Genomic DNA, 27,536 nt, shown 5'->3' on the forward strand with positions numbered 1-27,536 from the left:
ACAATTTTTTTGGGCCAACAAGAATAATGTTGCAATTTATCTTTCTTCACTTAATGTTGTTTTAAATATGTTGGTAGCTTTCACTTTATTCATTACCCAACAAAAATTATGCCCCTACATCCTAAATTATAAAATATTTTTAGATAACATCTCACATATTAATAAATTTTATTAAATACACTTAACAATTTTATTTTTAAAAACTAAAAATATAAATTTTTAAAAATACTATCATTTAATATATTGAAGAGAGAAGGGATGAAAATTAATTTTATATAAAGAAAAGATAATATTAAAATTAATGTATTTAATGAAATTTTAATTTACCTAAATTATTTTATATTTTATGATGAAAAACTCTTTTAAAAATATTTTATAATTTAAAAAGGAAGGATTGGAGGGAGTATTATTATTATACATTTTTTGTTACTACTATTAATTAGTCCATTATCACCGTTAATAATTTAATATAAAATAAGTCACAACACCCAACAAAAAGTCAAGCGGGGCGGCCTTGACTATTTCACAAGAGCATTCATAACTTCATATAGCATTAACCAAGGACGGGGCTGCTTATTATTATTTATTATTATTATTACATTCCAGAAGCCTAAAAGAAAACAAAATTAACGTAAAGAAAGACCAGAGGCTGTTCACAATAACGAGTTGCATTACTTTGCGGTGGCAGAAGCCTTCAGTCTAATCTTAAGAGCCTCTGCATACCCTATGAGTTTCTCAGTCTCAGGAATCAACCCCTTCACGTGAGCATCAGATGAGAGTCTCTCTGCCCATTTCACCAAACCTGGATGCTTCTCTTCAACCAACATCTTCCTTCCGCTCATCGTCTCTATTGCACTCAACCAACGCATCAAGCTCCCAAAAGTAATATCAACCAATCCAATGATCTCATCCCCGCCAAAATATCCCTTTCCTTCTTTGCAATATTTCTGCAGCTCACCTTCCATTGTCACAAGCACATCTTCCACTTGCCCCAAGTATGGCTTCCTCGCTTCTTCATCTTCTTCGAGCAAAGCTTTTCTCATGGCCACGAAACACTATCCCCAGTGAAATTCATTAGTATCAACCAAATGGGAATAACAGTAGACAAACACCGCTCAGGAAAGGGATTAAGTAAAGTAATATAATACCTTGTCATCGATGTACGCAGCCCAGAAACGAGCCATGGCTCGATCGTAGGCATCTGCTGGTAAGATGGAGGGACCAGTGTTCCAAACCTCGTCTATGTATTCGACAGTGATTCTAGATTCGCAGATGGGCTTGTCTCCGTGAAGGAGGACTGGGACTTTCTCGTGCACAGGATTTGACTGCAGAAGAAGCTGGCTTTTTGGGTTCAAGGTCTCTTCAACGTTTTCATATTCCACAGATTTGATGTTGAGGGCGATCTTAACCCTCCAGACAAATGGACTAAACCAGCTACCCAGGAGCTTCAGCTCAGCGTTTGCCATGAGTAACTAGTGAAAAACACAGGATGTGAAAAATGTTACTGTGAAGGCCAATACAAGCTAAGGAAGAATGAGGTGTTTATGTAGGAAGAACGATCAAGTGTGACTAGTCAAATCAAATTTAGTAGGTAAACCTATAATCCACTGAGCCACCTAAGAGGACCAGATATATAAGGATCAAGAGCGAAGGAGATTCTCTCCGTTTTCCTCTGCTTCCGCCACCTCAATCACTCATATTATTTTATTAAATAATTATTTTAAGAATTATAGAACCTCTCAATTATTTATTAATTTTATAATTTTAAAAAATTATTTAATAAAATAATATAAATGGTTGAGATAAGAAAAGTAGGAGGAAAAGAAGAGAAAGAAATGGAGAGATTATCCTCCCATCAAGAATCGAGTTGAAAATAATAAATGTTTCTTGGGCACTTTGCATTTGTCTCGGCGCCCTGTCCGGATTAGATTTAAGATATTGTAACGGCTGTATTCCCTGTGTTTAATTTTGATGATATGAGTTAAGTCATTTCTTTGAACTTTTAGTCTTTTACTTTAAAAATGAAAAAAAATAGAAATATAAAACTGAAATTTAAAGGAGTCAAAGATGGAAAGCATGAAAGGTCCGTCTTTGCTGCCCATCCATTAAAATAAATTTGGGCCATTCAGATTAAATCTGAATAGCCTAAATTTTTTAATTTAAATTTAAATTTATATTTATTAAAATAAAAATTTATAATTTTTATAAATAGGTTCATTATCAATTTGAATAGTATTGATTTAATTTAGACAGCTTAATTTAATATTATAACTTTTTAAATTGATTATCTACATATATTTTGGACAGTTTATATTCGATATTAAATGTTTATTTGTAAGGTCTAAATTTAAATTTTTTATTTTTTATTTTGATGAATATAATATTTAAAAATAAAATATATAATATTTTAATTATAACTTTTAAAAAATATTTTTTAAAAAATTATAAGTTAAAAATTTTAAATTTAAATTGTACAGAATACATCTGAATAGTCAATATATAAAAATATAAAAATTTTAATATTAGTCAAAAAATATTTATTAAAATTTTTTTAGAATTTTTATTTTTAAAAATATAAAATAAAAATATTAAATTATTTTTTTAAATGCGGATCATCCACAGATTGCATCACCCTGATGTGCATCCAAGATAGTTCCGAAAAGCATGGGAAGAAAAACAAGCACATATGACATATCTTTGACGAGCACAGTGCTAGTAACGGGTCAACTCAAACTTAGTGCTGTCTGGTTTGCTTCTAGAATCAATTATTTGACCAAAACCATAGTTTAGTTAAAAACATCCAAACATCCCATTTTCTCATAATCAATTATTTGCCTCAGAATCAAGTTTTGGCGTCAGCAGGGGAGAAGCAGTTTCTGAATTTCAACTCTACTATTATGTGTATTTAATATTTGTTTGGGACAACCACTTGCCAAATATACCCTTAAATTTTATTGTCCTTAGCAATGCCCCATGTTCGTTGGTTTTCTTTTGATTAATATATAATTTAAATTTTGAATTATAGATTTAGAGATAATTTAAATTTTAAATTTTTAAAAAATTTATTTTAAATTCTAAACAATTAAAGTTAAAATAATTTTACCCCATTGTTAAATTCAAACAAATATCCATCAAATCAAAATCTAATGTATAATTTTTACTAAATGAGAATAGGAGGGAAAATAAAATTTGATAACAATCACTAGCCCAATTTAATGTATGTTTACTGAAATTTAACTTCATATAGCATAACCAAAAAGGAGCTGTTTATTTTTTAGTATTATTATCATTATTATTATTACCACAACATCCCACAAGCCTAAAAGAAAACAAAATTAACGTAAAGAAAGACCAGAGGCAGTTCACAATAACGAGTTGCATTACTTTGCAGTGGCAGAAGCCTTCAGCTTCATCTTAAGAGCCTCTGCATACCCTATGAGTTTCTCGGTCTCAGGAATCAACCCCTTCACGTTAGCATCAGATGAGAATCTCTCTGCCCATTTCACCAAACCTGGATGCTTCCCTTCAACCAACATCTTCCTTCCACTCATCGTCTCTAGTGCACTCAACCAACGCATCAAGCTCTCAAAGGTAATATCAACCAATCCAATGATCTCATCCCCGCCAAAATATCCCTTTCCTTCTTTGCAATATTTCTGCAGCTCACCTTCCATTGTCACAAACACATCTTCCACTTCCTCCAAGTATGGCTTCCTCGCTTCTTCATCTTCTTCGAGCAAAGCTTTTCTCATGGCCACGAAACACTATCCCCAGTGAAATTCATTAGTATCAACCAAATGGGAATAACAGTAGACAAACACCGCTCAGGAAAGGGATTAAGTAAAGTAATATAATACCTTGTCATCGATGTACGCAGCCCAGAAACGAGCCATGGCTCGATCGTAGGCATCTGCTGGTAAGATGGAGGGACCAGTGTTCCAAACCTCGTCTATGTATTCGACAGTGATTCTAGATTCGCAGATGGGCTTGTCTCCGTGAAGGAGGACTGGGACTTTCTCGTGCACAGGATTTGACTGCAGAAGAAGCTGGCTTTTTGGGTTCAAGGTCTCTTCAACGTTTTCATATTCCACAGATTTGATGTTGAGGGCGATCTTAACCCTCCAGACAAATGGACTAAACCAGCTACCCAGGAGCTTCAGCTCAGCGTTTGCCATGAGTTACAAGTATAAACTGAGGGAGAAAAACACAGGATGTGAAAAATTATTGTGAGGCCAGTACAAGCCCAGAGGTGTTTATGTAGGAAAAACAAAAAACCGTCAAGTGTGACTAGTCAAATTTAATAGTTAGGGCTATAATTACTGAGCCACCTAACACAACTAGATAAGGATCAAGAACCGTGTCGAAAATAAAAAAATGTTTCTTGGGTTCTTCGCATTTGTCTGTGCCACTTGTCCGGATTAGATTTAAGATATTGTATATACTGTATTCTCTGTGCTTAATTTCGATGATATGAGTTAATGTCATTTCTTTGAACTTTTAGTCTTTTACTTTAAAAAAGAAAAAAAAAGAAAAAAAACCGAAATTAAAAGGGGTCAAACATGAAAAGCATGGGAAGAAAAGCAAGCACATTTGACATGTCATACCTTCATACTGTTTCAAGTGCACAGTGCCAGTGACGGATCAACTCAAATTAGTTTACATAATCTATTAATCTTATCTGCAGTGTCTCTTATCGAAAGGAGCTCTTCCAAGATTCATATTATTCATCCAGTAGCTCTCGCGAAAATTGTGGCAAGATAATTAACAATTCCCTATAATGTTGTCTACAGCCTACATAGTCTAAAATATCAGAAAATGCTCAAGTTTCACTTCGATTTTCAAATTCAAGCAACAGAAGTAAAGTGTTTTGAAAGTACATTGCAGAGACATGTTATTTCTTCAAATGACAGTAAGACAGCCATTGTAATTTGACTCTGAAATCATCTAGAATTAAATCTATAGTATTTATTGATGTAAATTCCTGCTACAAAGGACAGTACAGCCCAAAAGTGAGAAGGAAATTCAAGCAAACTTGTAAGAAACACGCAGAACAATAGAGCATCATTTTATTGAACCATACAAGAACAGAGAGATTATCTACACCCGCAAGCAAACAGTCTCCACAAATTCTACTTCTTGGCAATTGCAGCCCTCCATTTGATCTGAAGGGACTTGGAAAGCTCTATGAGTTCATGAGTTTCAGGTATGAGTCCCTTGACAGCAGGATCAGCAGCAAATTTCTCAGCCCAATCCACCAGAGAAGGAGCTTTTGCCTCAACAAGAAACTTTCTTCCACACAAAGTTTCGACAACACTGAGCCAGCCCAGGTGGCTTCCAAAAGCAATGTCCAGGAATCCAATCTGGTCTCCACCAAAAAAGGGCTTTCCTTTGCTGATTTTCCCAAACGCATCCTCTATCCTCCTAATCACTTCATCCATTGTCTCATAGTATGGCTGTCTTGCCTCCTCATCTTCAACAGTCAGAATGCTTTTCATCGAGGGAAACCACTATCACAATTAGAGAAACAGCTCTCATTCAGAAGGAATGGCCCAGAAAGGAAGAGATTAAACTCAGAAACCTACAAAGTCAGAACTGGATGGAAAATAGGTAAATTTTTTTCTCAGAAATACATTCTCTGTTGTTGGGAAGGGAAATACCTTGTCATCGATGTAAGCCGCCCAGAATCGAGCGATTGAACGATCATAAGCATCGGAGGGGAGGATAGAGGGGCCAGAGGACCAAGTCTCGTCGATGTATTTGACAATAATGAGGGATTCGCAGACGGGGTTTCCATGGTGGATAAGAACTAGGATTAGGGCGTAGACCGGGTTGGACTGAAGAAGAAGATCGCTCTTCGGTTTCATGTGCTCTTCAAAGTACTCGTATTCAAGAGATTTGATATTAAGAGCGATTTTCGCCCTCATCGAAAAAGGGCTCGACCATTTGCCCAGAAGCTTCAGTTCACTCTCCGGCATCAGGATTGCTCTACCAGAAGCAATCTGGAGACCGGAACTTCAACAACGACCCAAATCACACTGATAACTAATCACACACAAATTGGTTCGATCTAGTAGGTCTATTCTTAAATTTTTGGACTATCCCTCGTCATTTTCGAATATTATGAATCTGGCCACATCATCAGCTTCGTCGACAATACAGGGATCCTTTCGATGCAATAAAAGGCCAAAAAGACACTGAAATGATTCTATCTATGCACCGAGACTCATAAAGATCGAATGGCTCTTCTCATCAGAAAATGGTCGCCCCATTGGATGAGATCAAATATCTGCTCATATGAGATTGGTCTGAATCTGATTACATGGCTAAGAAAGCGAACAACTATGCTGACTAATTTTAATTTTATCACTAACTCAATTGTTTATTAGGTCCACTGAAAAGACGTTCTCACTGATTTTAATTTTATCACTCACTCAATTGTTTATCAGGTCAACATTTTACTTTGCATTCATTTTTTAAAATATTCTTAATTCTTAATTATTGCTTTATTTCTTTGGGTCAAGTAAAAATAATAATTACTGTAAATAATTTTTGTTGAATTATGCTTCCTCCGTTTTATAATATATATACACTTTCTCTGTTTAAAAAGATAAAATATTTTTATTCGAATCTCACCTTCAATAAAGTGATTACTTACTTTTAAATTAATTTTATTTTTTTATATTTATCCCTATTAAATATCTTATAATAAACATAAAATCATTATCAATAGAGACACTTTAAAAAAAATAATGATTATACTTGAAAAGATTAAAAATATTTTACATTTTTTAATGAAGAGAGTATATAAAAACAGATTTTAACTATCTTACACAATTTAAAAATAATTAATTCTAACACTTACACGTCAGACTTTAAAAATTTTAAACTAAAATATTTGTTTCTGAAAAAAATAAATTATGATTTTGTGAAAGGCAATTTTAAAAAAAAAAAATCATAAATATTTCTGAAAAATTGTTCTGTTTACATATAAAAAACAAATCACGTGAAAGTTTTCTTTATATATAACCCTTCACACTTGGAGGAATGTCAGAGCCGGGGAATACCGAATTATCATTTTTTTCATTTTAAAAATTAATTTTAATTTGCCTTTTACTTCAAAATGAATAATTTTTATTTTATTAAAAATAAAAAATATTTTTTAATCGAGCTTATTAAATACTGAAATTATCAATTTCTTGTTCTAAAAATTAATTTAACCTCCTTTGTACTTTAAAATTACTTATTTTCATTTTATAAAAATATTAAATATATTTTTTAGAATATTTAAATGATGTAGAAGACTTAAAATTTTTTTTTAAAAAACATGTGTGGGTCTTAAAATTTAAAAGTCAACATTAAAATATATTTTAAATATTATTTTGTGATATTTTGAAGATTGAAAATAATAAAAATATTACAATATAAATGTTTTTAATTTTTTACAAAAAATATATAATAATGTGATGAAATATATGGTATCTTAATATAAATTATCTAAAACTTAAAAATTATTTAACATTTAATATCCTTATGTGTTTTTAAAATGCAAAATGTTTTTTATTTAGTCCTTTTCCTAAATGTAAAAAATGCATTATCTCATCAAGCCCAATCCTAAAATTTGTTGAGCTTACTAGAATTAACCAATTGGGCATGGCCAAATTACAAGCTCTGAAATATAATTTTCATTTTAGGTTAAATATTCTTATATCTTGGTCCTTCAATATAATTCTCCCTTAATTTATAATAACATTTAATTAATAGATAATAAAAATTTTAATTCTTTAAGTTTGTCTTATTATCATTTTAGTTCTTAAATTTTAATTTTTATAAATTTAGTCTTTTAAATTTGCATCGGTTATAATATTTTTTATTGTTTAAAGACAAAGTGATACTATTAAAATCTACTAATTAGTAGGCGATTGGTTCAATTAGTTGGGGAAGTTAAACTAACTTATCATAAAATCTTAAATTTGAATAATAAAATATATAGTCACATTAAATAAATATATTAAAGATATTCATGATATATTTAGCAAGTTTTTTAGGATATTAGCCAATATAATTTAAAAAAATCTGTTCACATGGATTATGATTGGTTCCTGCTTGTTTCACTTGTTTGGCTAGGGGGAAAATAAGATGATGATGAGATCCCGTTTAATTTCATGCTCGTTTTTCTTTAAAAAAGAATATAGTGTTACAATTTATCTTTATCTGAATCTTGTTTTAGATGTGTTGGTATTTGGTAGCCATCACTTTATTTATTATATAATCTCTTATATTATTTATTTTATATGTTTTGTGAATGTATATTTTTTTAGAAAAATTGGGAAAATTACTCCAAAATCCCCTACAATAATTGTAATTATCCTAAAATCCCGCAAATTACATAAATGCTTGTGAGATCGATGAGACTTAGCTATAATTAAATTTTTCATGAAATGATAAAATTGTCCACGTGAGGTCTCCCAGGACCAGCTTCAGCATTTCTCGTTCATCCCCGAGGACCCCGACCATTCTCGCCGGTGGTTACTCAATTATCACTGAACTCGCCATGACCCTGAAATCAATAGAAAGAACGATATGTTCCCTGCCAGAAAATCCACTCCCAATCTCAAGCCCCTGTTTCACTCCAATCAAATCAAACCCATCTGCAATTAGTATACATAATCTAGCCAAACGAATTCAATGTCTGGTTGGTACTAACTTCTTCCTGTCCCACTTCCCTCTCTCGCACCTTTTCGGCTCTGTAGCCCAATCTCTCGAAAGCTTTGTCCTAATCTCAATCGTAAGGATGCGCTTGAGATGGTGCTTGAGGTCTTAATCCTTGAAGAAATTTTTACTTTCCAATGAAGTCACGGTGGCCGTCGACAACTCCATTACTCCATTATAACTCTGAAACCCATCCACTTGCTGCCGAGAACTGTTCACACTGCCCATCTTGCTCAAATCATTATTCGAGAAATTTTCAACCTTAAATCCTTCAAATGCATTTGAAGTACTGCCCTTAGTGTTTATCACTGAGCTTTGAACTGGATATATAGCTGGTCTTGTGGGAAGAAACAAGGGTCGCATTCATATGGGTATGGAGGGAGATGATCATCAAGGGAAAATCTTCTGCCTAGTTTATTCAACAAGCTTCTTATATTTGAGATGTTAGTGCTCTGGATGTGGAAGGAGTACTTGCGGAAGGCTGATGCGTACAAAGGAGTTTGGTTCACCAGGGACGTAGGCTTATCTGTCATTTCAAAAAAAGAATAAGAAGAAGGAGGAGGAGGAGGAGGTTAATTGCAACTAAGTCCCTGGAACTTCACAGGCATTTATTCAATTAGTGGGACTTTAGAGTGATTTTTCAAAGAATATTTTGTTAGTTTTATAGGATAATCTCATTGTAAGTGTTAAAAACAACTATGGAAGGGGGGAAAACCATAATGAGAAGAAACCGTAGAGAGATAAGTGCGCAAAGTGATTTTTAAAATATCACAAAGATAATCTTACAATTAAATAGAAAGTTTAGTCGCATTTGCCTATATTCATTCGAAATAACTTTCTAGGTTATGTTTGGATTGCTCTTGAACGGGCTTTTAGTGACTTCTGGCCATAATTTTTTTTTTCTGGAGCCGATTACAAGATGAAAAATTTTGTTTGGGTGAAAAAACATTGAAAAAATAATTATTTGATTCCTGTAATTTTGATTTAGTTGTAATTCAGTTTTTAAATTTTCACTCATTATAACTCAATCCTTATAGTTTTAACTCAATTGTAACTTAATTTTTATAATTTCAACCATTTAAATACCAGTCTATATTTTACAAATAAAATTATAAAGATAAAAAATATTTAAAATTTTAATATTTATAAAGATTAAAAGAATTTAGTAATTTAAAATACTAGTAATAAATTTTAGCAAATAATTATAATCTTTTTTTAAGATATAAAGACCAACATTTAAAAAATTAAATATATAAGGACTGAGTTGCGAGAGTCAAAGTTTAGAGATTGGGTTATAACTGAATTAAATTTTTAGAAATAGAATTACAACTAGTCAAAGTTTAGGGACTAACTCATAACTAAATTAAAATTATAAGAAAAAAACTAATTTTTTTAAAAACATTCATAAGAATTTTAAGCGAATGCTTGATTCAGTAGAAACTCATTAGTAGAGCTTTTCAACACTTACTTTGAAGTGAGTAGGGGCATTTAATATTTTTTATATTAGATTTATCTCTCATTGCCCTCTCGCCTCACTTACCTGCTGCTTTGTTTTTGTTGTGTCTCCCCTTCAAACACCAATTGTTGCATCCAACCTCTCATTGTCGTTGTTGTTAACTATGTCTATGCTCATTGCCATTGTCGCTTGTGGAGGTTGTGTTTCAAGGCTCATGGTGTCTGTTCCATTTGCTTCTCTTTCATTTGTAAAGGTCGTGGGATTCTCTTGTCGTGTAGCTTGTTGCTCATCATTAGGCTCTAGAATCTGCAATCTCGTTGGCTTCTTGTATGTCTCGCCCACTACTAATAAAAACATAAAAAAAACCTCTTTTATATTGCTTTGTTAAAGCATTTCACGTCCTTGTTATAGAGAACATAGATCTGGGCAATATAGAAAGTTAACTTATCCACATTATTTTGTGAGGAACATTTTTTTTTTGAGAAACCAAGTCGCTTTTTGTAAAAAAAGGACATGGTTTTTGGAGAATCCCTGTCCTTGTTTCACAAAATGCGACGTGGTTTATAGACACAGTTTATCCTAAAACAAATATTAAAATAATTTAAAATTAAATATCTGTCATTTTTATTTCATCATTTCAACTAACTATAGATTTCATAGACTTAAAAGCAAAATAAAAGAAAAATAAAACTATACCAAAATTGATGAAACAACCAAAAATAATGGAGAATGCTCAAATAGATGTCAGAAATATCTACAAAAAAAAAGACTTTGTAGGTGAAAGTAATACTAACCAAATATTGCTTGCTACCTCGGGGGGAAGAGGAGGAGAAGCTATGAATCTTGATCGTGGGTCTCAAAGCTGTCCTTCAAATGGCAGAAAGAGGAGGAGACAAGGAGAAGAAAAAGTTATCTGTCAAATGCTCATCGTTGAATGCTAGCCTTGGGTCTTTATTCAATTTGTTAGTGGTATATCTCAATGCTATGGGAAAGAAAAGAGAGACTTGTAATGCGGAGGAGAGGCGAGATCTGCAGTGGGAAGGAGAAGAGAAACGTGCTGCCATCGAATTTAAATTTTAAAATACAAAATGATGGAGCTAGGGAGGAGCTAGATTTGATTTAAAAAAAGCTGACTGAAATTTATGTCACTTTTTTAAAAAAAGCAACGTTAAAAATGCGAATAAATTAATATTTTAAAATAATTTATTTTCTACAATCTATATTGCTTTTTAAAAAAAGCGGCATAAAAATGTTTAGAAATTAATAATTTAAAATAATTTATTTTTTATAATTCACGTCCTTTTTTTAAAAAAAAAAAGCAACGTGAAAAGTTATCCACATCACTTTTTTAAAAAAGCGACATGAAAAATGTTCAAAATTTAATAATTTAAAATAATTTATTTTTTATAATCCACATCCCCTTTTTTTAAAAAAATGACGTGAATAACTTACCACGTTGCTTTTTTTTTTTTTAAAAAAAAAGAACGTGAGTAATTTTACATATTCAACACTTATTTACAAAATTATTACCGTCTATTTTTTATATCACTTTTATAAGAAGTGATGTAAATTGAGGATGTAAAATGTATACTTTGCAGTAGTAGTCATTGTTCTTGTTTTGGTATCTTCTAGTTATGGGTTCTTTGAGCTCCTGGTTGTCATCTCAAGTTCAAAATCTCTAGACTTTGTACTAATTAAGAATGGATGTAGATTGATAAAATTATCATTATCAATTTTTTTTCTAATACATGGCCAGCAAAGCTTGGAAGAAAACTAACAAACAGACAAGTTAACTAGCCTTTATAACGTGCCTATGGTAGTTAAGAGGAATAGCATGGACTAATTTTATTTTAAAACCCACATCGTACATGCCTTTGGAAGAGTATTTGCACACTGGATGTTGTTGTGATTGGTATGAAAAATCTCCACTTCTCTATCTTTAAAGATGATTTCATAAATGGCAATGATGTCGTTGCGCAGGGGCTGGTCTGTACTTGAGTCTCGAAACAACAAATTATAAGCGACAAGTGAATCTATGAAAAGTTGCTAGTTAGTGAGACCTTTAAGTTTCAAAGTTCTAGACCTATTCGAGTAATGCATAACTCAGATTCAAGACTTGATAGAGGTTTGAGTGCTTTCTAAAAACCAAGCACCCATTCACCATAGCTATCCCATACTATGCCTCTACGGGCTGCATGATTATTAACTGAGGAGCCATCCACATCTACATGAGTTTTACCTTCAGGAGGGGAACCCATAAAGAGGCTGTATCGTGGTGTGTGATAGGGAAGATGTCATGTTTATACTGTCATGTTTATACTAGTCCCTGGTAGAGACATGATGTGTCTGTGTTTAAATAATTTGCTGCATCAGTTTTTCTAAAGAATCCAGTAGACAGTGGTGAAAGTCTTGATCCAAGGCCATCTACTTCATATTCTCCTACCTCAATCATTTTGGACATTCCATTTAAGCCAAACCTATAAATTTCCAAAGAAAAAATTTGAATAATGGTTAGCTAAAATTAGAGCACTCCAAACCTCCCTTGCATAAGAATAGTCTCTTAAAATATGAGTGATACTCTCCTCACTGTCATAGTTAAATAGGCATAGGTAACTATTAAAGATTCCTCTCTTAGCTTTAAGGGAGTTAGTAGGTAGCCTCTCATGGTAGACAAGCCACATGAAGTGTTTCACCCTTTCAGAATAGGGCATTTCTAGATTTTTCCCTTAACAGGATCGAGAGTATGATGTTGTTGCTTCTTGATGAAATTATAAGTAGATTTGATACTGAAATTGCAATCTAAAGCTAGTCTTTAGTAAAAGCAATCAATTTCATTGCTATTAGGTGGCTTGAAATGCATAAGTTTTTAAAGCACCAAATGTGGGAGAATATTATGCCAAGCATAAACATTTCAGGAACCATTTGCAAGGACGAAGTCCCTAACAATAGCTTGATTGTCAACCCTATCCCAATTCCGAATGAGGTACTAAGCCAAGGGCTTGTCAAGAGGGACCATTGGTCCTACTAGAATTTTGCGTTGAGGCCACTCTGCACCTTTTTGCCAATACCAGCCAAAATTTATACCAATTAGTAGTGATGCCTTGCCAGAGTTGAGAGATAGCTTTCTTTTTAATAGTAGGGATGGTCCCATGTCTGCAATCGTACTTAGCATGAAGGCATTGACCCAAAGTTCATTCTAGTAACATAGAAGACCTAAACAAATTTTCATAACGAAAGTTAAATTTTGCAGGTCAAGGTCTTTGATGCTAAGACCACCTTTATCTTTGGCTTTAGTGACCATACCCTAAGAGACCATACCCTAAGAGATAAGATGCATGTTGCTGATTGAGATTCTGAGACTAAAGAAAGTCTTTACTAATCTTTTCTACTTCATGAAGGATGCATTTGGGTAGAAGAGAGGTCTCTATAGGGTGAGAAGGGATAGCAATGTTGAGGTATTTGGCTTTCTAAGTAAAGAGCTTCTTTCTAACTTTGTGAATGATCAGGGCAAAGGTAAGCTCGATCACCTTAGAATGAAAGAGGGGAACCCTAGGATATTTCTTAAAGTTAAAAGTAAGGCCAATGCCCAGATGCTAACTAAGATCACGAGCTTGATTGAAGTGGACATTTCAAGAGGAGAACATTTTAGACTTACCAAGCTTAATCCTATGTCTTGAAGTTTTGTAAAGGAGAGCATAACCTGCTTGACAAGCTCAATTTGTTCCATGAAAGCCTCAATAAAAAGAATGAAGTCGTCAGCGAAAAATAGGTGAGAGATGAATGGGCCATGACTAGTGAAACTAAGAGGCTTTCAGGTTTTCCCATTACAGTTTTGCTTAATGAGGTGACCAAGATGTTCCATGCAGAAGATGGATATGTAGGGGTTAAAGGGACCTTCAACTTAACAAAATTGATGGTGTGCATGATAATGCTAGCAAAAAAGCTAGAGAGTCCAATTAATTTTTTTTTAAGCTTAATCAATCAATATTTTAAAACCAATTCAACATGTGTAGATGAATGTTAGCTATTTTCCTTAAAAATATCAATTTATGTATTTGAATATTTTATAATTTATCATTTCATATATTGTTCTTAAAATCTAAATTTTAATATTTTTTTCTAAAAGGAACAAATTAGTTAATATATATATATATATATATATTAATTTATGTCTTTTTTTATCATTATATATATATATATATATAAATAGGCTTTTAATCAATTCATCTAAATAAATTTTAATTTATCCAACTTACTTAAAAAAATATACAAATATAAATCTTGTTACAGTCATAAGCTTTTCTCCTAATCTTAATTTGTTAATGTCAATTGAGTGTAACCTCTGTTGCAGATTTTTTTTAATTTAAACATGCATTCAATCAAATCTCAATACTTGATTGCTTTCTCACTTCATCATTTATTTAAATAAATTTTTTTTAATTATATTCAAGATAAATCTAAGAGTAGCTTGTGAGCTCCCCCATAAGTGGGAGATGCTTCCCTAAAATATATACAATTTATAATAAAATGCATTATTTATAAATTGTAAATAAAAATATTTCAAATTCCACACAATGTTTTTTTAAAAACTGCTTCCATCAAGTAATCCAGTGGCTTCGGAAGGACTGTTAATGTCCCATTAACAAAGAAAGAAACTGCTTATTAATTGTTATGACATCCCAAAAGCAGCAGCTTTGAAAATGAGTTCCATTACTTTGCAGAAGCAGCAGCTTTCCACTTCATCTTAAGAGCCTTTACAAACTCTATGGAGTTTCTCAGTCTCAGGAATCAACCCCTTCACGTTAGGATTAGATGAGAATCTCTCTGCCCATTTCACCAAACTTGGATGCTTCGCTTCAACCAATATCTTCCTTCCACTTATCGTCTCTATCACACTCGACTAACACATCAAGCTCCCTAACGTAATATCCACCAACCCAATCTCACCCCCTCCATAAAACCCCTTTCCTTCTCTGCTGTGTTTCTGCAACTCACCTTCCATTGTCACAAGCGCATCTTCCACATCCTCCAAGTATGGCTTCCTCCCTTCTTCATCTTCTACACGTACAACGCTTACCATGGCCGCAAAAAACTATCCCCAGCAAAATTCATTAGTGTCAGCCAAAGGGGAATTATAAAAGTAAGATAAACAAAGATCAGGAGAGAAATTAAGCAATACCTTGTCATCGATGTAGGCAGCCCAGAAACGAGCCATGGCTCGATCGTAAGCATCTGCTGATAAGATGGAGGGACTAGAGTTTCAAACCTCGTCTATGTATTCGACAATGACTCTAGATTCACAGATGGGTTTGTCTTCGTGAAGGAGGACTGGGATTTTCTTGTGCACAGGATTTGACTGCAGAAGAAGCTGGCTTTTTGGGTTCAAGGTCTCTTCAATGTTTTTATATTCCAGAGACTTGATGTTGAGGGCGATCCTAACCCTCAACACAAATGGACTGAACTAGCCACCCAGAAGCTTCAGGTTAGTGTTTGCCATGAGTAACTTGTATGATCTAAGAAGGAGAAAGGCACGGGATGTGTTGTACTTTATGCAGGAAAAAGTATCAAGCATGACCCACCAAATTTAATAGGTAGACCTATGGCCATAATTCACCAAACCACCCAGCAGAGCCAGACAAGGACCCAATTAGTTGTCTCTATGGCAATTTGCATTTGTCTCTGCCCCCCTCCGGATTTGATTCAAGATATCGTATCTATTGTATTCTTTTTTAAAAATGACAAAAAATAAAAAATAAAATATTTTTTTTTACCAAAGGAAAATAAAATAAAAATTAAAAGGACTCAAACGCGAAAAGCAGTACTTGGGGTCCCGAAATTTTGATTATATTAAATATTAAATATTTTATATTTTTAAAAATAAAACAGCATATAAATTATAAAAAATTATAAAAAATTGTTCAATCATTTAAACAATCTAAATTTAATATAAATGATCCACGTTTAATATTGTAAATTGACTTTTTACATATATTCTATACGCTACAAGTTTAACATTAAATCTTTTTATAACTTTTATATATTAAATGTGAATTATTGATATCAAGACCTCATTTGTTTAAGATGAAAAAATAAGTAACTTTTAAATAAGTTAAAGATTGCATAAAAATATATGGAGCTTTTGCCTATATAGCTCATTTTATAGAACAAAATCCAATAAACAACCTAACATTTGTTACATTTTGTATTACAGCCATTTTAATATTTAGTTGGGTTTTATATGACAAAACTACCTTCTTTGTAAATAATATGACCTTTCAAATACTTTTTTTTTTATGAAAACTTTCTTTTAAATACTCAAAGATGGCAAAGAGCTTCATTTGACCCTCTTTAAAAAAAATGACGATATTAAGCATCCTCGTATCTACAAAAGTAAATGGTGTTAATAAGTCTTCACTTATATGGTTTATCAGTGATATGCAATTTCTATACTATCATAGATTAGAAACAAGAAAAAAAAACATAATCATTTACCTAAAATAGATCAAATGCAATTTGTAGAAAAATCTAGATATCTTAACTTATAATAAAGAATCAAATACGTAAAGTAATAAATTTTATTTTTCATTATAAGAAATGGCAAGATCAAGCATCCCTATATCTACAAAATTAAATGGTATTGATAAATTTTTACTGATATGATTTATCAATGATATATAAAGTGATATACAATTATATATCATTGATATACTATCATGGATTAGAAACATTAAAAAAACACAATCATTCACCCAAAACAAATCACACATAGTCCGTAAAAAATTCTGAATATTTTAACTTATTATAGAGAATCAAATACCCCTTTGCAATTAAAATTTTGGATTTATATTCATCTTTGAGCAAAGAAGCCTTGCAATGAGACTCATTTGCAGTGGAACAAAATTGAACTACTCATGTTGGGATGTTTTTTACAGAAATGTGTAATTGTTAGGATAACAAGAAAGCGATATGTGAATATCACTTTGATTTCTTTGCCTACCAAGAAAGGAAAGAACTGGTTATGAAAGGGGGAAAGATATGATGGACTTGTGTACAAGGATTTGATTCAATTAGTAAAGGTTAAAATCATTTAGTTAATTATAAAAGATATATTCATGGACCAGTTTATACAAAATGTTTTAATAATATATTTGTTCTATGGATAAAAAGAAAAAATCACCTTTAATTAATTTTATAAACTGGTCATATTTTAAAACATTTAAAAATCTCATTTATAATTTATAGAAACTATATTTTTCATGGCCATTGAGCCAATTTAGTCAAAAGGGATTTATTTTATAAACATTTTATAAAAAGCAAACTTTGTTTTATATTTGGTTGCAATAATAAAAAATTAATTATTAGTTAATTATTTTTAAATTTTATGACTTATTCCTTGATTTATGTTTTATGAAAATGACTTATCATTCTATTATTTTAAATTTTTTTTGATATCTTTATATATTGCATTTATTTAAAATACACTCTTTTATTTATCGCATTAGATTATTTTTAAAAGTTACTCAAAGTCACTTCTTAAAATAATCAAATATTTACTTTTTCTCATAATCTAATTATTTTTAAAAGTTTAAACAAATATTATAAAAATTCACAAAATAATTGTTCTTTCAAAAAATAAGTATATTTTTTGTAAAATAAGTTAAAACAAACGAGGTCTAAATCTGGATCGTCTAGATTGCCTAGATAGGAAATAAATTTATTTCACAAAATACAAAATATAAAATCTAATTATTTTGGCGAGTTGCAAGGGAATGGCACGTACCATACCTTACACACACACACTATTTCACGTGACTGCCACTGAGAGCTCAAGTCAAAATCAATTTGCATATTCTATAACCCTATATGCACTTCTGCAGTGTCTTCTGTTGAAAGGAGCTCTTCCAAGGTTCATATTATTCATCCAAGTGCGCTCGTGAAAATTGCAGCAAGAATAATTTTAAAGTTTTAAAACCTGAACCGATTATTGAATCAGATGAAATATTAGTTCACAATTTATTGATCGAACCGTGATCTAATTGAGGTCAAACTGGTTAACATAAATTAATATATTTTTAATTTATGTATCATAATTAAATAAGAAATACATTTAAATATGTGTTTTTTTCAAAAATATATTATAGATGCTTGGGAATATAATTTATTATTGATTAATATAATAATTAATATTAATTATAAGTGAAACTTTTCATTTAAATATCAAGAAAGATGTATTTTAAATTTAATTTTAATTTATTTTTTTATTTTTTAAATTTTGTCCGGTTTTTTATGAGAACCGGTCTGATTTTTTTTTGGTTTTATTGGTTTTTGATCAGTTTTACCAGTTGTTCATCGGTTCCCTGCTGACCGGTTTTTAAGGGTCAATCGAATCGGATCAAGAGTCAGTTCTCGGTTGAACCGGCAGGTCCAGTTCGATTTTTAAAACCTTGGATAATTCATAGTTCCTTATAATGTTGTGTGCAGCCTCCATAGCCTAAAAAATATCAGAGAATGACCAAAGAAAATGATCAAGTTTCACTCAATTTTAAATTTCAAGCAATGGAACAGTGTTTTGAAAAGCACATTGAGGAGATATGTTATTTCTTCAAATGACAGCAAGACAGCCATTTTGATCGATTTGACTTTGAAATCATCTAGAATCAAATCCAAAGCATGTACTCATGCAAATTCCTGCTACAAAGGACAATACATGGCCTAAAAGAGAGAAGAAAATTCAAGCAGACTCGTAAGAAACACGTAGAACAATAGAGCATCACTTTATTGAACCATACAACAATAGAAAGATCATTTACACCAGCATGCAATCATGCTCGAAAACTCACTTCTTGGCAATTATAGCTCTCTATTTGATCTGAATGGACTTGGAAAGCTCTGAGTTTATCAATTTCAGGTCCTTCGCAGCAGGATTAGCAGCAAATTTCTTAGCCCATTCCACCACAAAAGGAGCTTTTGCCTTAACACGAAACTTTCTTCCATATAAAGTTTCTATAACATTGAGCCAACCCAGGTGGCTTCTAAAAGCAATGTCCAGGAATCCAATCTAGTCTCCACCAAAAAAGGGTTTTCCTTTGCTGACTTTCCCAAATGCATCCTCTATCTTCCTATTCACTTCATCCATTGTCTCATAGTATGACATTCTTGCTTCCTCATCTTCAACATTCAGAATGCTTTTCATTGAGGAAAACCACTATCACAATTAAAGAAACAGCTCTCATTCAAAAAGGAAGAGATTAAACTCAGAAACCTATAAAGCATGGTCAGAAATGGTTGGAAAATACCCAATTTTTTTTCTCAAAAAGTTAAACCCTGTTGCTGGGAAGTAAAATACCTTGTCATCGATGTAAGCAGCCCATAATAGAGCGATTGAAAGATCACAAGCATCGGAGGGGAGGATAGAGGGGCCAGACGACCAATGCTTGTTGATATATTCGACAGTGATAAGGGGATTCGCTGATGGGTTTGCTGCGGTGAAAAAGAACTGGGATTAGGGCGTAGACTGGGTTGGACTAAAGAAGATCCATTAGTACATAAAATTTGTTTTATAAGGGTTAAAAATCACATTTTACACCAGTTTAAAAGCTGATGTTATTTTAAGGGTGTAAAAAGTCTATTTTCTATAGTGGTTTATAATCAATGTAGAAAATTAATCAAAAATTAAAAAAATAATAATAGGTCACTTTTTACATTAATTATGTTGCCCAACCGATATAAAAAATATATAGTCATAACATATATAGAAAGTCTTTGTTTTTTAAATGTTGTATTTTTTTTAATTACATGTTCTTGTACATGAAAATTGTCACAGCCAGATAATAAAATTCATTTATAATTTTCAGTATAAATCACAATCTAGTTTAATTGTTTAAAACTAATAACTACCTAACATAATTCATGTAAAAAATTGCATCAATTAAAATTCTTACAATTAACGATCAACACTATCAACAAAAGTATTCAAAGTTTGTCTAAAAACTAATAAATGTATTAAATTGCGTAAATCATTAATTATGTTGCCCAACCGATATAAAAAGTATATAGTCATAAATGATGTAAAAAGTCTTTATTTTTTAAATGTTGTATTTGTTTTTTTAATTACCTGTTCCTGTACACAAAAATTGTCACAACTAGACAATGAAATTCATTTATAATTTTCAGTATAAATCACAATCTACTTTAATTGTCTAAAACTAACAACTACCTAACACAATTCATGTAAAAAATTGCATCAATTAAAATTCTTACAATTAACTATCAACACTATCAACAAAAGTATCCAAAGTTTGTCTAAAAACTAAGAAACGTATTAAATTGTGTAAATCATTAATTACGTTGCCCAACTAATATAAAAAGTATATAGTCATAACCGATGTAAAAAGTCTTTATTTTTTAAATGTTGTATTTGTTTTTTTTTAATTACCTGTTCCTATACACGAAAATTGTCACAACTAGACAATAAAATTCATTTATAATTTTCAGAATAAATCAAAATCTAGTTTAATTATCTAAAACTAACAACTACCTAACATAATTCATGTAAAAAATTGTATCAATTAAAATTCTTACAATTAACTATCAACACTATCAACAAAAGTATCCAAAATTTGCCTAAAAATTAAGAAACGTATTAAATTGTGTAAATCATTAATTACGTTACCCAACCGATATAAAAAGTATATAATTATAACCGATGTAAAAAGTATTTATTTTTTAAATGTTATATTTGTGTTTTTTAATTACCTATTCCTGTACACGAAAATTGTCACAGCTAGACAATAAAATTCATTTATAATTTTTAGTATAAATCACAATCTAGTTTAATTGTCTAAAACTAACAACTATCTAACATAATTCATGTAAAAAATTGCATCAATTAAAATTCTTACAATTAACTATCAACACTATCAGCAAAAGTATTCAAAGTTTGTTTAAAAACTAAGAAACGCATTAAATTGTGTAAAACTATTTATGAAACTCACAAACTCTTCACAAAATGAGTTTTTCAACATATAGGGATATCTTTAATTTCATTTTTGGGAAATGGATCTGTATTGTTGAATGTCTAAAATATAATTTGCAAAGAACACTTATTAATTAATATCAAATAACATAATATAAAATAAAATTTTTAAAAATATATTTACCTCAATTGTAAATTAGGTCACGCCTAATGTGATAATATTGAGCATGTGTCTCATCACATGTAGGTCGCACAAGTCCATCTTCATTGATTGCCTACGGCTTTGTATAAGAACTAATCATAAGAAATTAGTAAGAAATTTTAGTAATTGAACATGTTTATAAAGTATAGGCTCACTTATCTTTAGATCAATCCACGAAGGATTCTTGAGCTCATGTCTGTTCTTTTTCATGACCACTTTTTAATATGTTTTTATTGCCTTGTAATCAAGATCACCAAGTTAGTAAATATTATATTCAAAAAAAATTAATTGAATAGTTTTGTATAAGTATACTTTTGAGTCTATCGTCTTCTTCATTTTCTTCCCAAATTTGTAATGAAGGGAGTATAAAAAGAGAATAATGTTACTCTAAACAACCTAAGGCATTAGGCTAGCCTAGGGGATTAAAAAATTTTACAAGCGAAAAATACACAATTTTCATTCTAAGCAATGTCAACAACACTAATTTAATTACATGCAATAGCCTAGGGCATTAAGCTCGCCACTAACAGTACTTCCTAAACAATTAATATAATATTCAACTATCATCATACTCAACCGTCATCATATATATAATAGGCACTAACTAATTAAAGAATTAATCAAAAAATACCATCAAATTAAACTAAAATTAAGTTAAATTGAATTAAATTCAACTATAATCATATATATATATATATATATTAAAAATTAAAATTGAAAAAAAGAAAGAAAGTAAAGAGAGCATACTGAAAAAATTTTCAAAAGCCATAGGAGGAGCAAGAGGAGGCCTAAGGGGGAGGAAGGGGGAAATGAGCGAGGACAAGTGAAAAGGAAAATGAGTTTTGGGTTATTAGGGGAGGATGACAGTGAGGAAGAAGAGGAGGAGGGAGGAGGAAGACGAGCGATGCTGATAGAGGAGGAGGAGGAGGAGAAGGAGGGAGAGATGATGATGCTATGTGAAAATGATGACAGAGAAATTGAAGAAGAAGGCACAATGAAAAGAGAACAAAAGATGTAATTAGTTTTTTTAAATCACTTTTTACATTAGATGATTCTGCCTCCAGATATAGAAAGCGGGTATTTTTTTCAAAATTTTTTAAAAGAGGTCTTTCTACATCTGGTGTGAAGCACCCAATGTTAAAAATAACTTTTTTTTTTATTTTTTAAAAAATTTAAAGTACTTTCTATATTAGATGCAAAGGCACCCAATGTAGAAGGTAACTATTTTTTTATTTTTTAAAAATTTAAAGCACTTTCTACATTTGGTGTGAAGCACCTAATGTAAAAAATACACTTTCTATATCGAGTGTGAAGACACCTAATTTGGAAAGAAATGTTTTAAAAAAATGAATCAGATGATGAACAAAAAAAAGTTAACGAGTTATTGTTCTTATGATTTAACTGATTAGACAAGTGACATCACAATTAAACAAAAAATATAATTTTATAATTAAAATAAAAATATATATGTAAAAAATAAAACAAAGTATACGAATTTAACAAATGAAACGTAATTCCAAGAGTCAGAAAAGATATTTTTGATTTAAATTATTATAATAATTTAAAAAGGGAGAACGAGTGCGCTTTTCAAAATTCAAAAAGGATGCATGGGAGCTTGTGATTATGTGAATTTTAGGAATAGTGGCTGAAAATTGGGATACGATTGAGATACTAATCGGTTAAAAATTTAAAATTTAAAATTAAATTAAACACCAAGAGTTATAGAACAAAGATGAAGGGTTTCGTTTTTGTGGATCATGTCTTGGGCTGCGACTCTATTCTGTTCTCTTCTTTGCTTCTTGATTCTCTGTTCGATTTCTTCATCATCGAAGACTTTACTCCATGCCTTCCTCCTTCTTGTGATTGCGGTTGTTCTCTTAATCTCTTTCCACTCTATTAACATATTGAAATTGACGCCAGTTTAACACATTTTCTTATACTTTTTTTGATGAATTGGTTCAATTGTAAATATTTTGAGTTAGATATAGAAAATTGAGCTTTAGCTGAAGTTAACCTTGAAAATAAAATTTATTGGCAATTTTTGTGAAGAATCTTGCCTTGATTTTAAACTTTGAAAAATCTCATAACTGTATTTATTGTTTCAAGTGATTTCTTTCAAGTAATTGTAACGATAAGAAGTCAAATGATGTTTGAAGATGCATGCACAATGGGCCCGAAATGAAAATTGAATGCTTTGTGCAATGGATTGTAATGTATGTACAATGCGTCACGACATGTGACATAGAAATAGACTTTCTAAAGATGCACAGGAGTCACAGCACAATGACAACACGCTACGGTGGATGCCCACATTTTTGCACATGCGTCACAATGCAAGAACAACACTCTATGACACATGGCTTAAATTTTACTATACATTTTAAGTTGCAGAATACAAGAATTAAGGCTACATAAGCCATAACCATGCCTCCAAACAAAGAACCACAAAGTCCAGAGGTTCCTTGAAACTTGCTATACTAGGGTTTATAGTTTTTGAAGGAGATTTGGCTAAGAATTGAAGATTTGAAGAAATTCAAGTGAATTTCCTTTGATTTTTCTACTTCACTTTCCTTTTCTCTTTGTGTTTTTGATATGGGTGTTGAACAAGTTATTATTTGTTGCTCCTTTTTGAACATATCTAGCTAGTTTTCTTGTTTTAGGATTATTTCAAATCTTTGTATGGATTAAAACTTGATTACTCCTCTTTTTTGGTGGTAATGTATATATGTATTTATTTTATTCTTTGCTTGATGCTTCTAAATGTTTGATCACTATTTAGATTATTGTGTTCACTTAGGTTGTATTTGAGAAAGCCAACTTAGGTGTAAAACTTAGATAGAACGGTGTTGGACTTAAAGTTTTCAAAGATAATAAATGGATGGTTTGTTAGTAAAATAAAAATATTTTATAAACTCTTTACAGTCACATTAAGGTTCGAACTTAAACATTATTTTCACTAATCATTTCTAAGAGATTACGAAATGCTAGTATTGGCAAATATATTTGATTTTGATTTGAGAAAGCTTTAAAAAAAATAATATCTTAGACTAACATTTGTTTTCATTACAAGTCATTTTGAGAGGAAATAATTAGAGTCTTATGAAATATAAAAGGGAAAGATAATCCTAAATTCTTGTCTCATGAATTCATAGTATTAGCTAATTTTGTTCTAAATTACCACTTAATCTAATTTTTATTACTTTCACACAAACCTACTCTTGATTTTTCCCAACCTAACTCAAAGTTTAATGGTAAATTTTTAACTTTTTTTTTTGCTTAAATCCTCATAAGAATGATAACTCTGAAATATTTTATACTTGTGATGACCTATACACTTGCGGTAATACTTGATGATGAACACACTCCTATCTCCATGTTTCTGCCCTCTCTTCTTCTTTCTATTTCTCCTCTTATTTTTTTTTTCATAAATTTCATATCTGGCTATACAAAAAAGAGGAGACAACAACAGTTCATTTCTAGCCGCTCCAGTTCCCAACTTAATCCCAAATTTCAGCTCAACCGCTAGTTTTGGATGGTTTAAGCTGGCTCAACTATTCAGACAGTCCATTCAAGCAAACCAAGCCATTCAACAAAGCGAGTAATGGCCAAACCGATTCAATCGTTTGGTCTAGTCTCGGTTTAAAGACCTTGGTAAAAAGTAACTATTTTTTTTATTTTTTTTAAAATTTAATGTACAATTTTTACAACGAGTGTGAAGTACTCAATGTAGAAAGTGCACTTTCTATCAATGTTTTCAGAATCAAATTGGATATAGAACCAAGAAGGTCAGTGGTTTATGGTTTGTATAATTCAACTGGCTTGGATCAATGGTCAAACCGATAACATAATAATTAAATTAAAAATTATATATATATATATAATAATCTAAATATAAGAAATAAATATAAAATTGCTACTTAATTTAAAAATAAAACTAAATATTTTAAGTTTATTATAACTTAATAAGTCATATGATACAACATAACATTAAATGATTAAAAAAAATTAGTCATTTTCTAAAAAAATTTAAAAAAAGATTTTTTTTAACAGTTTGGTATTTTAAAATTGAATTTAGTTTTCGGTCCAACTATCGATTCAAAACAGCCCAATCTCTAAAATGGTTTTTACATATTAACTGAGCTAAAATTTGAACCGATCAATAATCATACTATCTGGTCTATTTTTTTAATCATTGATTTCTACATCAGTTGATAGGCACCCCGTGTAGAAAGTCCAGCATTCAAGTGCAAATATCACAAAAATGTCACTACTTGTACATCTTACATTGTTTACCTTTCAATTAATGTAAAAAATCTCCCGTAAAATCCACAATTTGTACTAACGATCGCTCTTGGGTTCCCTATGATCTTCAGAGTATTCGTATTCGAGAGATTTGATGTTAAGAGCAATCTTCAGCGTCATTGTAAAAGGGCTCGATAATCTGTCTTGAAAATTTAGTTCACTTCCGCCATCAGATCGCTCTTTCAGAAGCAATCTTGAGAATAGTGTAGTAACTAATAACTAATGACACATAATTGGTTCGATCATTTGTTAGAACACACACACACACACATTGTTGATAAGAAGCTTTGGACGCAGATCTAGTAGGTCTATTCTTAAAATTTTGAACTATCCGTGGTCATTTTTGAGGCTATATCGATGCTATAAGATTAAATAAACAACGAAATGATTAAATGCAGTGGGAGTCATAAACAATGGCTCTTCTCATCAGAAAATGGTCGCCACTATCGACAAGATTAAATACCTGCTTATATGGTCTGCATCTCTCATTAAATGAATAAAGGCCATTTGGTTGAAAAAGAATGAAATGAATTAAAAATATATAAATATAAAAATATAACTATTAAGGTGTGGAAGAGAAATAAGTGGTCCTTGGTTATTAAGAATAAAGGTAATTTAGCTCATGTATTTTAAAACTATGATTTATGAAATTTGTAATGAGTGCAATGATTCTTATATTTATGGGCCTAATTTCAATGCTCATTAGTATGATGAGATTTAAATTATCAAGATTTTGATGTGAATGATCTAGATTTAAAGTAGTATTTTATTTTATATTTATTAAATTTGAATTGTGTAGAGTATATCTAGATAGTCAATAAACAATAATTATAAAAATTTTAATATTAAATTAAATTTTAAAATTAAATCTAGACTAGATTAAAAATAAAAAATTTGTTAAAATTATTTTATAATTTTTACAAATTTTCATCTTGATAAATATAAAAATAAAATAATATAACAATATTTTAAATTTGATAAGCCAGATCAAATCTGAGTAATTCAAATCTCATAACAGTGAGAAGCACAGGCCCTACTTTTATAGGATGTGATATTAAATTTTATTATATTTATTATAAATGATGGTTGAGTAATTTAACTTATTTTTATTTTTTAAATCCATTCGTACAGGTGAATAGAGTAAGAAAGCTCACAACTATGCTGACTCAATTGTTCCTCGGATCCGCTACAAAGACATTATCACTTCTTGGTCTTTTGTATGCGAAATTGCGAACTCAACACTTCACCTTACATTCGTTTTTTAAAATATTCTTAATCTTAATTCTTAATTGTTGCTTTATTTTTTTTTTGGGTCATGTTAAAATAATAATTACAGTAAATGATTTTGTTGAACTCAACTAAAATATTCTTGTCTGTAAAAATAAATTGTGATTCAATGAAAGACAATTTATGGAAGGCTTCATATATGTTTATTAAAAATTACTGTTTTATTTATAAAAAAAATAAGAAATCACGTGAAAGTTTTATTTATATATAGAGAGCGGAGGAACATACTACTATGGAATTAATATAAGACGGGATTAAAAAATTTTGCTCTTATTAAAAAAATGTTACTTATAATTTTAATTTTAAAATTGCCAAAAAATATGTAATTTTCTAATTTTACCTTTCTTTGTATTTAATGATCAAAATAAATTTTTATTTAGGAATTCAAATGACAATAAATAAATAATAGGTAAGCCTGAAAAAACATTAATTACTCCAACTTTATCTTATATTTGTGACCAAAAATTCTTTTAAACTTTGTCTTATGTTAATTTCATCTTATATTTAGTGTGTCCTAGAAAGAACATCCATGTGCCCTTTCGTGCCCTGACTAATGATGTGCATGTCAAAACATACAAAAAAATCCCAACTCTACCATTGAGATC

General features: G+C 30.8%; 3 protein-coding genes and 2 pseudogenes across 3 annotated transcripts; all 5 read right to left on the reverse strand.

Moving 5' to 3' along the window:
• Positions 1–548: 548 nt before the first annotated feature.
• LOC129297355 (glutathione S-transferase U17-like) lies at positions 549–1,597 on the reverse strand. Its single transcript, XM_054935690.1, has 2 exons — positions 1,149–1,597; positions 549–1,055 (listed from the first exon to the last, which is right to left on the reverse strand). Exons 1-2 carry the CDS (start codon positions 1,464–1,466, stop codon positions 672–674), a joined length of 702 nt encoding a protein of 233 aa, XP_054791665.1. The 5' UTR covers positions 1,467–1,597; the 3' UTR covers positions 549–671.
• Positions 1,598–3,131: 1,534 nt separating this feature from the next.
• Positions 3,132–4,233, reverse strand: LOC129297357 (glutathione S-transferase U17-like). Its single transcript, XM_054935691.1, has 2 exons — positions 3,858–4,233; positions 3,132–3,764 (listed from the first exon to the last, which is right to left on the reverse strand). The coding sequence occupies exons 1-2, from the start codon at positions 4,173–4,175 to the stop codon at positions 3,381–3,383; spliced, it is 702 nt and encodes a 233-aa protein (XP_054791666.1). The 5' UTR covers positions 4,176–4,233; the 3' UTR covers positions 3,132–3,380.
• A 707-nt stretch (positions 4,234–4,940) lies between these two features.
• Positions 4,941–6,294, reverse strand: LOC129297354 (glutathione S-transferase U18-like). Its single transcript, XM_054935689.1, has 2 exons — positions 5,658–6,294; positions 4,941–5,507 (listed from the first exon to the last, which is right to left on the reverse strand). The coding sequence occupies exons 1-2, from the start codon at positions 5,973–5,975 to the stop codon at positions 5,130–5,132; spliced, it is 696 nt and encodes a 231-aa protein (XP_054791664.1). The 5' UTR covers positions 5,976–6,294; the 3' UTR covers positions 4,941–5,129.
• Positions 6,295–14,875: 8,581 nt separating this feature from the next.
• On the reverse strand, positions 14,876–15,662 carry LOC129297353 (glutathione S-transferase U17-like; annotated as a pseudogene).
• Positions 15,663–19,001: 3,339 nt separating this feature from the next.
• On the reverse strand, positions 19,002–26,151 carry LOC129297349 (glutathione S-transferase U17-like; annotated as a pseudogene).
• Between the last annotated feature and the right edge of the window lie 1,385 nt (positions 26,152–27,536).

Source organism: Prosopis cineraria, unplaced genomic scaffold (genome assembly GCF_029017545.1).
Source record: "Prosopis cineraria cultivar Desert tree isolate PC_DT_omini unplaced genomic scaffold, ASM2901754v1 PC501, whole genome shotgun sequence".
NCBI lineage: Eukaryota > Viridiplantae > Streptophyta > Magnoliopsida > Fabales > Fabaceae > Prosopis > Prosopis cineraria.